The following is an 18,305-nucleotide window of genomic DNA, read 5'->3' on the forward strand; positions in this document are numbered from 1 at the left end:
TGCGTGAGTGCGTACTAACATACAAGGCACGGGAGTCCACTCCCTTAAACGTTACCTATAACTCTTGAAATTCAATTCAATCCACGGAATTGTCCAGTACCACGATCCTCTAATTACCTTGACCAGTGTTATATCATCCTTTTGTAGATTTTGAAACTAAAAGCTCACCTGAAAGGAAATCTCGTCCGGTGCCTGAGCCACGTAAGGTCTCACTGCGTAAGCCGCCGCTACCGCAGGGGTGTTAATAGGGCATGAATCTGACTCTGGCACGAGAATTCTTCTTCCTCTATTATCTAGCTGCAACCAATTTAACACAGGACCGCAATTTAGGCCTTCATGATTTAACTGCGAGAACCTAGTCAAATAGTCCCTCAGTATATCACAGGTGGTTTTTGGCCGTGCATCTGGAAGCTTGGTCAAGGAAGAGAACTTCCTGTCAAATATGCAACGATGCAATTGCTTGTCAAACATAACAAAATTATCATAAGATCGTTGTAGGGTCCAGCATGCATCTCCGGACGTTACTCTAACCGCGTAGCTGTCTGAATCATTCGTACCATCGCTCAGTGAAACCTGCAAGCATATAATTTTTATTTTTACTTACACACGACATGCAATACAACTGTAACGTATTACAACAAACGTTCCATTCTTTTTCTTTTTTATTGATCAATTCGTTATTCGCGTTTGACGTAGAACAAGTCTGAATTGAACACAATGGCAGACGAAAGAATATTTAAAACTGGCGTAAGTTGGCACTGTTGATGTTTTATGAGATATTCTCCGCGCGTCATAAATAGTAGTTTATTTATACAACTGTGTCTACGTGAAATGTGACTAATATTTTTTTTTATGATGTCTGCAGAGGTGAAATGTAAGTTTAATATTTTTTTGAAACAGAATAATAGTATTATATTATTATTTGCCATACATGAACAGGAATGATAAAAGATTCACGAATATTAGAGATGAATAAACATTTTAATTAATTAACATTTAAGGAAAATGATAATATATGGAAGCAGAAAAGAAAATGAAATGAAATAATTTGTGAAATAAAAATAGATATCTCGTTTGTTGACCATAATTGATAATGATGGAGAAACATACAAAATATTATAATACTTCTTTAAATATAGAAAACATAATCATAGGAACTTGCTATTAATCTTACTTTAGTTCATCTAATTTCTTCGGTTGTTGCATTACTTTAAATATAATTCCAACTATTTCATTCAAATACTTAATTTCTAAACTTGATTACATCGTACGATATTTGTAGTTACGAAAAATTCATTGCTGTTACAATACATAATTTCAGTTTGTAAAGTTTAGTGTTCTTTTGTCCACCACTGTAAATAAACTGATAATGTATTCGATAGAACGAGAAATTACAGAAATTTACGAATAATCAAATATATAATCAAAGATACAACAAAAAGGAATTTTGAGATTCGACCAAACTTTAAGCAGAAAAATGCTAATTTTATTGTGCTCCTTTCATCCTTGTCTACTATTTTTTCTACTATTCTTACAAACTATTCAAGAAGCAAGTTTTGAAGTTTGAAGTGGTATAGATAAGAATAATAAATTATGACCAACCTCCAAAGGGCAGAGTTCAACGTGTTCGTAATGAAAGTGGGCACACTCGTCCAACTTTGGAAATCGTGCTATACTGCCCATGTTGCTGCCAGAACTGACTGGTGTACTAAAATCGTCCGTTCGGTTACATCCTAATCCCTGTGTTAAACAGAAATTTAATCATCTTAGATTACATAATACTCGTTAATGCGTCGATGATTAATACACATCCCGTTGATGATTAATACAGATCGCATCGATGGACGTTTCAACGATAAACATAAGAAATATAAAATTGCAAGTGGTGGAATATTTTAACAACTAATTTACAATAAGTGAGTATTAAGAGAAATAAATACTATATATTACAAGTTATTTATTAAAATATTTTATCAAATTCAATTTTACATTTCTTGATACAATTCTTATAAAAAACATTCTTTGCCACCGAGGAATGCTGCAAATAAAGTTCCGAAACGTTCCAATCAACTTTACACTTGGTCGATCACGAACAACTTCCGTTTGCAACGAAAAAATGCTCAAGGATACCAAGTAGCATAAAAATTCCAAAAAGTTTCCATGAATTTATTCTGGAATGCATGACTTTATTACGGCCACGCCCCCCCCCCAGCCCCCCATAAAACAGTCCATCCTTGATGCGCTAGCACGTTCTTCCACCGAAGAAAAGAGTTCGGAATAAAAAATTCCATCAAAACGTTTTCCGCGCCATAACACGCAGATTTATTGCCAAATGAGACATGTTTGTATTAACGAAATCAACGCTCGTATTTTTAACCTACTTTCAGTGGAAGCCTCTCCGTGAAAAATTTACGAACCTCAACACGCAGTGACGAAATAATTTTTTGGAAAAAAAAATATAACCGCCTCCGAAAAATATTGAAACTCCACTAAAAAGTATGAAATAATTAATTTAGCGACGCCTTCGAAAAGGTCATTTAATATAATTTAATGTAAATGAAATCGAAATTTAATATATTATTTAACATAATTTAATATAAAGGAAATAGGAATTATTTCATACTTTTTAGTGGAGTTTTAATATTTTTTCGAAGTCGGTTATATTTTATTTTAAAAAATCATTTTATTTCACACTTTTTAATGGTAATCTATAACCAATAGGCTTCATGCAGCAACAATAGTTGTGAGGAATATATAGTTGCAAAAGGGATCATCAGGAATACATGTGCAACTAAATGTGAAAGGATTCATCGCGTTTAGTAAATTCCTTGTCGAACTAGGAATAGAGAATTTTGCATCACTAATGGTTTTAAACAATAAAAGTGTCCATCAATTTTTGCAAATGGGAACGTCACGAAAATATTTGCTACTAAATATGAAAGGTTTCATCGGGGTCGGTTAATTTCTTGGCGAGTTACATCAAAGAATAGAAATTTTGCAGTAACAATTGTTATAAATATTAAGAAATTCATAAATTTTTGCAAATGTGGTCATCTCGAAATCCTGTCCGGCAGCAAAATATAAGGAGCTTCATCGATTTCATCGATTTTAGGCAGAACATATGTGAAATAGTAGAACTCTCATTAGAATTTTGAAATTTTCTAAAAAAAAATTTTCGGACTTGGAAATTAAACTTCAACTGCCTACAGCTTTTTTATTTTTAAGTTTACCGCTAAATGCCATTAGAACTTTCGATAGTACTGTAGGAGTCTAAACGAAAAATAAGGCACGGAGATTCGAACCCACAATTCCTCGGATCCACAGTCGATCGCTTTACCTACGCGACCAATCCCGTACCCTACGTTTCGTGTTCTTATTTGACTCCTTATTGTTGGGTATGGGAGGCGCGGATAGTACAGTACTCTTTTGGGTGCCAATGGAACTTATGGAACTCCCATCAGAACTTTGGAATTTTCAAACAATTTTTGTTCTGAATTGGAACTTGGCTAAAAAATTTCAACAGCTCACAGCTTTTTTATTGTTGAATTGGCGGCTAAAAGCCATTAGAACGTTCGATAGTACTGTACGAAAAGATTAGGTATTTTGTATAAGTGAGAAATCAACAAGAAAAAACAATAAATCGATAGAAATACAGAAGCAATAAGTACTCCTACAAGTGTCCAATTTTTAAAACTTCATTTAAAAAAAAAAACGAAATTTACACTAATTTATAAATAATTAATATTTCTTGGGATTTCTTTTTAATTTTAAATTTACTGCAACTCTTCTAGGCATTAAAGTAACAACTATCATAAATGTCGATGTTATTCGGAGTAGGATCTTCTTCCATTCCTTTATTAGAGCATTTTTTAAGTCTTTTTTACTGGAAATTTAATGTTTTCTAATTCCCATGAAGCAATAAATTGATGTGCTTATGTTGCAAATTCTACTGTAAATTGATCATCATAAGAACCGTGCGAATACTTATTGCTTTTATATTTCTACCGATTTTTCGTATTTTCTCGTTAATTTTGTAAATTATATAAACTAGTAATTGTTGTTTCAACTATATTCTAGAGATTTCCGAGAACATGTAGAATATCATTGATTATAAAAAAAAGTTGTTAACGAAACTAAAATTTCACACAAAAGTTTTTTGGGAAAGTGATCGATGTACGAATACATTCTACACTCACTGTACGTTCAGAGAATCAAGAAGCTAAACTCGGTGAATTAACTATACGGGTTCCGAAAAAAAAAATCGGAAGTCAGCCAATCCTTTCATACTTGTACAAGGGACTTCCTCTTTAACTGTCGAGAGAAGTGGTAGAGTAGGGTTTCAATAATAAGAGCACTATCAATTATCTTGTTTGTTCAACAAGCTTACGTTGTCATTGTTTTCGAATGCCCTGACCTACGAATATACCAAATAGAACGTGAAAGTGGCTGATTACTTTTATGCAGAGCTGTAAATTCTTAATTACGATTACAAAACGATTACTTGACCAAGTAATTGAATAATTCCCATTACAATTACTCTGTCGCATGTAATGGTATTTCCGATTACTTAATTACTACCAGTAATCCCATGCATTACTTAATAATTACTTGTAACGGTCCAGAAAGTAATTAAAAGGCGTCTGAAATCTAAAGTAGTCAAAAATACCTAATAGTAATTAAAGAGTAATTATAACTACTTTTTTAATTATTTTCAAGTAATTGCAGTGACATGAACAGCAATTGTTAAAAGTAATGTTTACTGTCTTCCAATTATTTGTAATTACTTTGAATTACTTTTGCCACCGAAAAGTAATTAGAAGTCAGTAATCATTACTTTTAACAATTACTGTCCATGTAACTGCAATTACTTGAAAGTAATTAAGAAAGTAGTTATAATTACTTTGTAATTACTTTTAGGTATACTTAACTACTTTAGATTTGAGACGCCTTTTAAGTACTTTATGGGTAGTTATAAGTAATTATTAAAAAGTAATTAAATTACTCAGTAATTAAGAATAAGGTATTGCATAATTACTAAAAAAAGAGTAATCAACAATTACTTAAATAATTACTTTCTAATTCCAAAGTAATTGTTCTAAATTGTAATAAATTCCAAAATAATAATTACTTTACAGCTTTGCTTTTATGTATTCTTCGGTTCCCCAGTCATTCTGAATTCTGAGAAATCTTTCTCTGACGATCATTACAATTTACGACACCCTGGGTGGTTTCCTGTACTGAAACAGGTAAAGTACATTCTGTATTTTGGATGGTTCTTCTTTTTGTTTACATTTGAATGTGATATTCATTTATTAGATGTAGAAATTAATTCCGTTTTTTTTATATTCAGTTAATTTATTATAATGAATCTAGTGTATATTGCCTAACCTAACTCTTAACCTGATAAATAGACTGCGGATGTTTATGTAAATTCATATTTTTACAGATACAGAAAAAGAATTGAAACTTGAATGAAAGTATGTCTAATTTCTCAAACGTTATAACATATATATTATTATTGATATTTAATATATTTATATATTTGTGCACATTTTCAAACATTTTCCTATACTTCGACTTGCCATAAATGCATGAACATTCGCAATCTGCTGATAATCAATGCAACGCAAATTTGTATATAAATTTTGGTAACCAAACAATTTTATTTATTATTATTCTTCTAACAGATTGCAAGTGCACTTGATAATTATAATAATTGTGGAAGAACAGCAAGTTAAGACTAGGTTATGTGATATATTATAATAGAGATTAGGTTGAAAACTTTGAAGAGTGGTACTTTGATGTTGGAAAATAGCGAAGAAGTAAACCTGTTTTAATTAGAGTCAGAAATTATTGAATATTAAGGCACAGAATTAATTTCTACACCTCGTGCATTTATTTTTACTTTTTATATTTGAATTACATTTGAATATCTTTTTATATTTGAATGTTGACTGGTTATCATTATGAAAATATGTTTCATCTCTTACCATTCTTTCAATAATAAATCCAAATTTTGAGAAATCCTTATATATTATAATATTACTGTTAGAATAAGGCAATTTAAATTTGCTTTTGGCGCCAATCATAATTAGAAATAATGTATATATATATATAATGTAGGTAGGTGAGGGCAGTACTATACAGGATGTAGTTACTAGTATGTGAGTGTGATTGGTATCTGAGAGACTACCAACTATCGTTTGATATCAGTATGAGAGAATGTAGATAACACTTATATTAAGTTTATTATTTTCTTTATTGTATTAATTTTACTTTAATTATTCAAAACCAAATATAATAATGAATATCTTTTAACATAAAGTTGAAGTAAGTTGAATATAATTATTTATGTATCATAAAGTTGAATGTAATTCTTGAAGTATCCAACAATTACATTCAAAACAATATTATATCATTCAATACAGTATAATAAAGTTAATTGGTATTTTACTTTGATTTGCACCGAAACAAAATTTTAATACCTTATAAATATAATATAATAAACTTGAATAATATTCTACATTCATGTGTACAGAATTATAGTTTTAGCCCATTAGAAATTTCCAGGAGTACCATGTTTGCCAACCAACACATTAACAAGATCCCATATAAGAAATTTCGACTTGTGAAGCCCACAGACTGTAGAGAAAATTTGGCCTAATCAATGACCCGAATGTCGTGCACTCCCCTCGTTAGTTAAATTCTACACGCACGATGATTCATCTTTAACCGTCCTCCTTCAATTGCCTTCACAGACTGGGTCCGTTTTCTGCTAGCGTAAAGCGCAATGCAGCGAAACTCGTTTATGGGGATAGACACGGGTAATGCAGCGAGGTGACATTACCGGCAAAAATGGGCCTAAAAAGGGGTTTGCGATTTTTCGCTTTTCGTCTTCGTTCGATTATCGAGATCTGACTGCAAAATTTACGACTTCGTCTGGGACCGGAACATGACTCCGGCTCTCACTTTTCCGCCCGAAAAACTTTCCCTTCCTAGAACACCGCCCTTTCACGGAACACCACCCTTTTCTAAGACACCTCCCTTCCACTAGGTTACCGCCCCCTCAAAATTGTAATATAAAAGAAGGCCCATCGGAGGGAAGAGGCAGTCTTTTGCTACCTCTAAGTTGGTGCGGGAGACTTTTGTGTCGATCCTGAAAAATAAACTCGTTGCAACAAAAACCCAGCGTCGTTTCTTCGCGGTTCGACGACAAAACTCGGCGATCGAACTCCTGGACCCCTCAAGAGGTATACCCCCCCCCCCCCCCCTTAAGAGATGCGATTATTATTCGTTTTCCAACATAAACATTATCATTGATTTCTATGATCAATATCCTGAGTAAACGTTTTCTGGTCCTCACAATTCATTAAGGCCCTATTAAATTTCATTTTAACGGTTTCTCCATACTCTGACTGTACCACATTGGTTCCCATAGTGGTTAACCCATCAAGTCCTTGTTTAAAATTATTGTGGAAATCATTGAGTACCTTGTTTAAGGGGTTTAGACACGGGTAATGCAGCGAGGTGACATTACCGACAAAATTGGGCGTAAAAGGGGTCCGTGATTTTTCGCTTTTCGTCCTTATATTAGCATATTTTGGCCTGAATGAGGGCTCATTCGAAAGAGGAAGCTTGAATACATCCGGGGCTGGTCATATTCAACGAGATCTTGTTAATATCTAATAATATGAGTGTCCAAAGTAGAGAAAAAATACGATAAAATACATCTGCAGAATCCAAGTATTTGTAAGTCACTATAAGAGTTTTGTGACTCACACGATGACCAGCCCTGGATGTATTGAACCTTTCTCTTTCGAATGAGGCCTCATTCAGCCCAAAATATGCTAATATAAGGACGAAAAGCGAAAAATCGTAAAGGCATTCCCAAAATCGAGTTCCGCCATTTTATGGATAATAGTAGAGCAAGTCACGTACCAAATTTAGTTCAGGAAATCGGTATGAGATGGCGGTTACTGAGGACGACTGCTAACGTGAATATCGATACATTGCGACGTTGTCATTCTGGTATATAAGAGCGTCTATCCTTTCCTCACGCTGCGCTGTTGCCATTTTACTGAAGTCGAAATATTCTTACATTTGCCGACGGCGACAGAGCATAGGAACAGACAGCGGAAAAAGAGTTAAAGAAAACATTGACAAGCTTAGTATCATAACCAATTGTCATAACAATATCGTGTTTGGTCTCATTTTAATCAGGAAACCAATATGTTAGTGAAATTTGTATTAAAATATAATATTATATTACTTCGGATATAATGAAGAAATTAATAGTATCCAAGTTTGGTAAAAAAAATGATAATATTATCTAGTTATCTCTAAAGGTTTTTATCATTACTCATGTGATATTAAAAAAAGACTATTAATAAAATATATTCGCTAATACAACATAAACATATCGAAAGATAAATAATACAATTGATATTAATAGATTTGCAACTGTTATTAGATATTTAGCGTCCACATACTTCTGAGCGGGGGTGTATTGTATGCATCGCGCAGATACGCCGCGCCGGGTCACGATCATGTCAAATATAGACGTACGATCATTATCTTTGTTATAGGTTATAGCTATTGTTTTTCACAAACAACACACATATATAATCAGGTACATGTTATACATCAATAGATTCAGAAAAAAAAATATGTTCGTTTTGGTTATTCTATAAACTGCGATTACATTTAAAATAATGTTATAAACAAATTCTTTATTATAAAGAAATTATTTTTTTTACAAATTTTTGGGTCAGATTCTGGTAATTATAGAGAACAGGTACATCCTCTCCGATTTCGATGATTTTTCAATATGTTGTAGAAATCAACATTGTAAATAACTTTTTCCTATACATATAACCGTCGCTCGACCTTGGTTTCCGAGATATTTGCAAAATATCATTGCTACTACTACAATGAATATTGCGTATAGCTACGCGTCTGTGGCAGCGGGTGTGTAAGCGTTCAGTCGTCGATTGTTTAGGCTCGGAATACACGTACGCGTCTGTGAGTTCCCGTAATTTCGATGCGTATAATTTTCGCGCAAAATCCTTTTACAAAAATTGAAAAGCATATATGAAAAGCATAAACACTCCTCAGGCTAACCGTGTACACACCTGAGTGGTGCGCTGCAGTACTCGTTGTTGGGGGCTTCGCCACCAAACCCCCGACCGGGAGCGAGACCCCGGAACCCCATTTTTTTACTGTACGAATACAGATCATGCGCTACTTTATATCTATAAATGAATTCGGAACAGATTGAAACACGAGCCGACCAGCGAATGATAGCTAACGCATACAGACTCACAGTCGCGTATGTGTATTCCGAGCCTAAACAATCGACGACTGAACGCTTACACACACGCTGTAACAGACGCGTAGTTATACGCAATATTCATTGTTGTAGCAGCAATGGTATTTTGCAAATATCTCGGAAACTAAGGCCAAGCGACGGTTATATGTATAGGAAAAAGTTGTTCAAAATGTTGATTTCTACAACATATTTAAAAATCATCGAAATCGGTGAGGATGTACCTGTTCTCTATAATTACCCAGATTTTATATGCAGATAGAAAACCATGAAACTTTTTCTTAAAAAGTTTTCTTCTATCTATGATAGTTTAGGAGATAGCCTATTGCAGCTGAAACTTTATATCATTTCACCCCCTAAATATGAAAACGGGACAAAATAAAAAGTAGGTGTATCTTATTTTTCGGCCCTTCAAAACATATCCAAAAATCAAAACAATCGCAGGCAGACACCTAAAAAACATTCCTTATTAGTCTCTCTTTCTTCTTCATCAAACTGTCTTTTTCTACTTCGTTGACGCTTCGAAACTCTGGACGGATTCGAAGCTGGTCGGACTTGAATATTTGGTTACACGTACTTACAATGTATATCCAACCAAGGGTCGATTCTGTTTACACGCCGAGCGCCAACATAGAAAGGGACAGCCAGTAGAGGAGAGAAAGAGAGGTCGAAACAAATCGGAGAGACTATATGTATCTCATTTTCGCTCGCTAAGAGCGAATTATGTTTCTCGTTTCGTTCAGAAACAGCAGAAAGCGCCACCTCGTCTTCATCGGCCACCCTTGTTTCTATGGGTATTACCATTACTATGCAGAAAAATCTGCTGTAATACCGACCAGCCAAATCGGAGAGGTTACGTGCCGTGTCTGTTAAATTTAATATCTTTCGGTACATTTTTTTCAGTTATGCCTTATCCGATCGTACCCAACTTTGTTTTAGGTTATTCTACAAAGTCTAAAGTACAAAACAGTGGTGAGTTTTTTTAAAAAACATTCTGAAAAAGAAACAGGACTGAATGAAAAAATTTGTTTTAGGTATTTTTTTCCCCACTTTTCATTTTTTATTTCGTTAACTAAGTACAATTTGGACAATCCGCCTTCACTGTTTTGTACATAAGGCGATTGTGCGTAAAGAAAAATTTGTCCGGACTTGATAGGTAAACTGTAGTCTGAGTAATTGGTATCGAAAGACCAAGAAGTATGATTCTTCAGGAAACGTATAAAACTAAAACAAGGCGGTTTTTTTTAGTCGTATTAGCTTTTTTCGTTATTTTTCTATAGAATCGATTTGTTTTATTTATATTTAGTATAAATATACGTAAAAAAAAGTCACGTCGGCCGTAGGTTATCCATGATATTGACTTCTACCTTTGACAAGAGGTCACTTCAGTTGTCCAGTGTTTACCAGTGATTGCGGTTCCATCTTGAATTTGTTTTGTTTTATTATCTTATGTTTGTTTATTTTTGGCATATTGTAATAAAGATTATCCTACCCATCAAGTTTTGGTCTTACTTATTTGCTTCCTACCTATAGAGTTAGTTACGATGCGGACTTTTAGGCCCCTCCAACATCAATAAAAGAAATACCAATTACTTATTGTTGAATTAAATGGATCTAAATATTGTATTTAGTCCGATAACAAAAATGTGTACGATCCTGTACGTAGCGCCACACAGTGGCCCGGATGGCCAAAAACCTGGCCAAAATTAGAAGGAGTTTTCAGATCTTCGTGAAACTTGGTATTTTAGGGTTATTTGGGCCGTAAATTACGAATCTGGTATCAGAATTTCAAAATTCAAAATGGCAGATCCAATATGGCCGACATGTATATTACAAAGTTATTAGATTTTCATGAAACTTTGTATTTAAGAGTTATTTGGGCCGCAAAATACGAATCTAGTATCAGAATTGCAAAATTTAAAATGGCAAATCCAATATGGTCAACATGCATATTAAAAATATTAAATTATTATGAATTTTTTATGAAATAAGATTTCTAGGTTTATAGGGCAACATAGTTAGAATACATTGGCAAAATTAACAATAATAAATTAATGTTAAATTAAAATTAAGGATAATAAGGGTTGTTTTAATACCGCGTAAACAGTCTTCTTTTCCTTATAAGCATGGACTTTAAATTTATATAATTTAAAATGGCGCAAATTTGCGCAAGTTTTCTCAATTGGATATCATACCTGACATGTTACTTCATATCAAGAAACTTGGCAGAGCGTGTCACTCGGTGACTATCATCTTTGTTTTCCTTCAGATTCACCGAAAGATAACTAAAATTTATACCATATTGAGAAGGGAATTACAATAGTGAATCCAAAGATATTTTACTTTGTTCTTGTGAAAAGTATATGTTTATAACATCTACTTTTATGGCAAAATGATTTACATATGAATCTATTGAGGATAAACTTTCTGTAACACAATAAAGATGCGCCACTTTTCACGATATCAAGGAGGATGAAATTTCGTCAACTTTGAACCTCTGTACATCAGTAACCGATTACTATTTTTTAAAATTTCAAACGACATTTAATGCACTCATATGTATACAACACACGCACAATATTCAAAAAAGTGTGTTCGAAACTTCAAAAATTGCATTTTGGCCAAGTTTTCGGCCATCCGGACCACTGTGTGCCATCTGTAGCGTATAGTAGCCCGTTTTAACACTTCGGAAATCAGTTAGTCAGTGAGAGTCAAAGGATCGACTTCTGTCTAACCACGCGTGGCGAAGGACTGCCCGAAAAAATTATAGCAATTGTTACCCTTTTGTTTTGTAGTTTCTTTGTTTTTTTGTAAATGGCTTCGATGAATAAAACACTGTAAAAGTTCTTACAAATGAATCTGGCATTTCTTCTTTGAAGTCCTTTAGTTCTTAGAAATGCGGGACGATAAGCCTGTTAATATAAACACCCGTGCCGAAAACTTGAGTTCGAATATCATTTAATATAAAACTAAATTCTTATTTTATTTCTTGCTTCCACCCATAATCTAACACTTATCCCTATAATATCTGTGTAATAATCTATTTAGTACTGTCAGTGATTTCAATCTAAAAATAATAAACAAAAACAACAAGAATCACATGACTTTTGACTAATGTAAAAATGATGAGAAAATTTTTGTTTCGAAAACTTTTTTTTGCTATTTCTAATTATCGAAAAATTATAAAATAAGCATCAATATATCCGGAAAAGTTTAAATTTTAGTAAAATAAAATAATAAAAAAAAATTTTTTTCGAAGGACGTGTATTGTCCCCCTTTCCCCCTAAAAGCGTTTCTTTACTTACATAATAAGTTTAATTGAACGACTCCCGGTTTCTCTTTTAAACGGCAGCGATTAAACGCGGATGTTTTGGGGAATGTTGGAAATATCCGTTGCGTTCGCTTCGTCGTAGAAATCTGCGGCGTTTTACCTGGTTTTTAACCGACTTCGAAAAGGAGATGGTTACTCAATTCGACATGTATATTTTTTTTTAAATGTATGTTCCCGATTACGCCGAGATGCTTTAACCAATCGGAATGAAACCTCTTACATCTTATAGAATATTTCTTTCAGTTGGTCCCGTAAACAGAACATTTTGTGATTTGTCATTTTTTATCCGTTTCTTGATCACTTTTATCGCAAAAAGAGTACTATTTTACGTATGTTCGGCCTAATATCAATGAAATCGATGAAACCCTTTATATTTTGCTGCCGGGCAGGTTTTTGCGATGATCACATTTGTAAAAATCTACAAATTTTGTTATTGTTTATAACTAGTATTATTGAAAAATTCCTATTCTTTGATTTAACTCGGCAAGGAATTAACCGCTTCGAGATGGAATCTTCCACATACATATAATGTTAGATGATTTAATGATGTTTCCATTTGGAAAAATTTTTAAATCTTCACTGCTCCCCACCAAATACTATCCCAAACCTATTCAGACAGTATTCCCATGTAGACAGTATACACGTATACATTAACAGCATTCAATATTGTCGTCCACGCCAAAAACTAACTTAAGCAGGAATTAAAAATTTATAATTTTGCGCCGACTCCGAAAAGGTTATTTAATATAATTTAATGTAAATGAAATAGAAATTTAATGTATTATTTAATATAATTTAACATAAAGGAAATAAAAATTATTTCATACTTTTTAGTGGACTTTTAATATTTTTCGCAGCCGGTTATATTATTCTATTCCATTGAGTTACGTTCAAGATTAAGACATATAATTACATATTCCATATTTAAAGAAAGGAAGCTACATTTATGCGATATTAAGTTTAAAGAAACAAGTATTTACTGAAGTGTTATTATACTTGGCTTATGGCAGTATTTAGTTATTCGAATTTATTTACTGTGTTGATGATTGTCTATTTACAATGTTCAGTGTTTGGTAACAGACTTGGTTTTCAATGTACCTAGTAACAGTATGGAGGAATTATTGTCAGCCTAGATTGGCATATGATATTGTAGAAAATTCTTTTTTGAATTAAAGTCTGCTTCTAAATAGCCCGGTAGATAAAGTGTTAAGTGTTTGTAATTGAATTGTACAAGTTTAAAGAGATTCTGACAAAAAGCTTATTAAGGGATATTGTGTATCCCTTACAATATAGAAGCTAAATTAAAATTTGTACTCTTTCTTTAGCTATAAAAAATGTAAAAGATGTAAAAGCTAATGCTCTTTTCACCGCAACAGAGATTCAGGGTGTATCGCGTAGCGGAGTATCGACGAACGAGTGCAACTTGTTTAATTTAGGTCACTGTATTTTTTGGCAAAGTCGAGGCAAACATCGGAGCTTCTATACGTATAAGCGAGCACTGTTCTCTCCCTGCTGGATCTGGCAATCGTTTGGAAACGATCGTTCCGCGCTGCCTCCTGGTTTACGCTTCTTTAAACCCCGCCTCGCTGCCAATCCGTCTTCGACTTTGTTCGTAAATTTCTATAATTGGAACATCTACGATAAGCCACCGATAGATCATTTCAGATTATGCGAATTTCTCGACGAAAAAAAATTCCAGCGATACAAAAGCGTTTAGAATGAAATAATGTAAAATAACGTGAAAATTCTAATTTTAAGTGGAGCTAGGATGGGATTCTGATCTGTCAGATTTTTTGGTAAATGAATTTTTTAGAAGCTTGGAATTTTAAAAGCTCGGAATATTCAATTAAGTCCTTCAAATTTTGTAGCAAAAATTGAAAATTCCTTTTTTTTTTAAACTGATACTGGTATTCCCCTTGGGGATTGGTTGTAAATTCTACATAGCTGAATATATTTTGAAATTTTATTTCTTCAACATATGTATGAGACTTAAATTATCATAATATCGTACAAATGTGAACTAGGAAACAAAACATACGGAACTTTGTTAACAAGTTTATTGGCAATCACTCATGAAAATTTCTAAGAGACTATATCTTTGATTGTGTACAATTTAAAACTATGGAATCGAACACTTCTTTTGAATAATTCAATAACATTCAATAATTAAACAATATCAATTAAGTTTATTATATTATATTAAATGATATAATTTTCTTCTAGATTTAATATTGTGATGTATAAAGATTTCTCGGTTGGGTTAAGAAAATGGGGTACCCTCCAACCGAGCTGATTTTTTATCATAGATAGCCCCTGACCAGGCGATAACAATGGTAGTCATCTTGACGCTAAACTCCCACTCCCTCCGCCCAGGAGTCAAAAACTAAAATGGTTCAAAAATTGGATTTGTAAGGATCCTGCTACCCACGTACAGTTACTCCCAAAATTGAGCGTACACCTATAACGGTAATGAAAAGTGGCAGGAAACTGTACTGTTTACTGTCAATAGTAAGAAAAAAAAAAAAAAAACAGTCGGTCACGAAAATATTCGGACATCGCTACAGGTCTAACTATTATAGTCCGTACTTCAGAAATTTATGCAATAAGAACAAGAGATTTCACGTTTGTTACTACACAGTGTGTAGTTAACAAAAACATAAGAGATATTTATTTACAATAAGTGATTACATAAATAATAAAAGAAAAATGGAAAGTACGCTTGTTTTCATGTCACGAAAATATTCGGACATTTGCTGTACTTCTCAAGTTTCCAGGTTCCAGGAACTGACTGAAACAATGTTTGTAAACATAGCGTTCCTACTATGTACAGAGTATGTTAGAGATCTACTATTTGTCAGTTTTGCTCAAAATTTGTGCGGAATGGGTCGGAAAAGTAAGAACACGTCGTTTGATTTGTTACAATTAGTAATTTTTCATCGTGAGAAGAGGAAATCGATTCGCAAAATTGCAGATTTATGAAATATAAGTAAGAGCATGATATGGGATATTGTGCGACGTTACAACAATGAAGATAGAATTTAGTCTATCCCGCAAAGCGGACGCAAACCGATCCTCAATACTCGTGATAAACGTTCCATAATTAGGAGAATCAAATGTGATCTTCGGATAAGTGCTCCAAAGTTAGCAGCTGAATTAAATAATGATCGTGGAATATCAGTGCATCCGGGAAACATAAGAAGAGTGTTACGATCAGAGGGCTATAATTGAAGAATAGCTCGAAAAAAGCCGTATATTAACTACATATATTTCAAAGGAAAGTCAGTGGTGGGAAGACATAATTTTCGCGGACGAGTCAAAATTTAATATTTATGGAAGCGATAGAAGAATTAGGGTATGGCGAAAATCGAGAGAAGAATTAAATCCGAGACATTTGCAGCTGACTGTGAAACACGGTGGTGGGTCTGTGATGGTGTGGGGATGTATTTCGGGCCGTGGAGTAGACGAATTAGTTTTTATCGACGACATCCTCGATAAAAATAGATATCTGCACATTTTGCAAAACAATTTAAAAAAAAGGGCTGATAACATGGGACTTCAAAGTGGAATAAATTTTATCAGGATAACGACCCAAACCACAAATCGTATATTGTGCAAGAATTCTTACTATACACTTGCATGAACGTCCTCCACCCATCACCGCAATCACCAGATTTGAATCCCATTGAAAATTTATGGGATGAATTAGATCGCCGAATTCGAATAACTCCCATAAACACAAAGGACGAACTAAAAAGACGACTGCAAGAAGAATGGCTACGTATTAGACAAGATTATTTAAAAAGAATAATTTGTAATATGCCAACGCGATTACGGCACGTCATAAAGCATATGGGATATCCAACTAAATATTAATTTACAAAAACAAGATTTATGTATAATGTTATAAACTTAGTTTTGATAGTATCCGAATATTTTCGTGACATGAAAATGAGTGTACTTTTAATTTTTCTTTTATTATTTATGTAATAATTTATTGTAAATAAAAATCTTTTATGTTTTGGTTAACTACACACTGTATAGTAACATATGCGAAACTTCTTTTTGTTTTTAATGCATAAATTTCTGAGGTATGCACTATAATAATCAGAACTATAATGGTGTCCGAATATTTTCATGACCGACTGTACATGTCGAATTGAGTAATCTTCTCCTTTTCGAAGTCGGTTAAAAATACAATATATATTTTATTCACATTTGTAAAAGGTAATTCGTAAAAGAAATTTTAAATAAAATGAACTATTTATCTATATTTACTGTTATCTGTTTTACTAACACAAAATTGAGCGTGAATAAAATGTATATTGTATTTTTACTTTTGAATACGTGTGTTTACACTCAGTTTCCTGCCACTTTTCATTACCGTTATAGGTGTACGCTCAATTTTGGGAGTAACTGTACAAGCTCTATCTCGAGGCGAATGTAACCCGATACGTGCGGCGAGCACGCCGTGGCCGCGCCGAAAAACGTCGATCGCAAACCGTTGGCGACGCCATTCGAGTATCGGACGCCGAATAAAGTACACGTGCCTTCAATTTACCCAACTTAGTTTTACTTTCCATTCGTTCCCTCCTGATTCCGTTACAGATTTTTGCACCGATATCGGTGAGAACGCCATTTCCAACTTTTCTTTTTATGTGGAGGAACATCATAGCACCAGGTCCGAAATCTACCGTCTGTTAGATTCCGATTTATTTCAATGTTCGGTTTCTACTACAATTCGGTACTTAGAAACTAGATTACCGCTGCGTTCCTACTTCTGTTAAATTGTGTTACGAAAAAGCTCAAGGGAGGAGTTTTGGTATACCTTTTAAAGGTTTGTGTTTAAGAATTCAGAAGGTGGTGGAAATAAGGGGAAGGACCAATGACAATCATTGGATGTTAAGGAGTCGGACGTATTATTCGGAGTTAGTGAGTAAGGGTACAAGGGTCGGATGCGTAGTTGGTATATGGACGGATGACTAGGTTTGAAACTTAAAAATATTTACTTATCCCATGAAGATAAAACTACTGACTAACCTAAAGTAATGAGGATTCCAGTACAGATGGTACAGTACAGAAGGTATAGATTAGCCTAAGCGATATCCAACACCTCCCTCCTTAAGATTGAAGGGTAACCGACAATAATTAGTATAAATTACATACGTAAATTTTTAATTCTTAAAGGTATTAGTTAACCTAGGGCGGTATTCAACACATCTGAGTAGGTTTGGGGTAGTTATTGGTGGAGCCGGGAATATTGAATACTGTTAATGTACATGTTACGGTGAATCGGATAAACTAGGGATTATGGATAATCACGGCATTTATCACATTCATTGTAGCATACATACTGTCTATACGGAAATACTGTCTGAGTAGGTTTGAGGTAGTTTTTGGCGGGGCGCTTGTGTGGTTTATGCTCCACCGCAGTCGAAGCACCAGCCATCGAAAGCACCGAAATTGTCCAATATAAACACTCTAGATCAGGGTTAGGTACAGTGCCCGAAATTTCCATAAAGCTACCATGTTTTTTGGTAGTATCTTATAATTATTCTGTACTTATGATAAATTTGAGTATAATTTCATTTTAGACTTATTAAAAACACATACACACACACATATATATATATATATATATATATATATATA

The 18,305-nt window shown here is 33.6% G+C and overlaps 1 protein-coding gene across 10 annotated transcripts in view; it reads right to left on the reverse strand.

The window, feature by feature from the left end:
* LOC128884699 (rho GTPase-activating protein 32) overlaps window positions 1–18,305 on the reverse strand; it is a 238,015-nt gene that overhangs the window by 12,579 nt on the left and 207,131 nt on the right. For all 10 annotated transcript variants that reach the window (XM_054138271.1, XM_054138272.1, XM_054138269.1 and 7 more), the window contains 2 exons: window positions 1,603–1,740; window positions 169–573 (listed from right to left, as the gene is read on the reverse strand). In XM_054138271.1, the coding sequence (XP_053994246.1) occupies window positions 169–573; window positions 1,603–1,740 (543 nt within the window). The remainder of the gene's footprint in view (window positions 1–168; window positions 574–1,602; window positions 1,741–18,305) is intronic.

This window comes from Hylaeus volcanicus, chromosome 2 (assembly GCF_026283585.1).
Source record: "Hylaeus volcanicus isolate JK05 chromosome 2, UHH_iyHylVolc1.0_haploid, whole genome shotgun sequence".
NCBI classification, from domain to species: domain Eukaryota; kingdom Metazoa; phylum Arthropoda; class Insecta; order Hymenoptera; family Colletidae; genus Hylaeus; species Hylaeus volcanicus.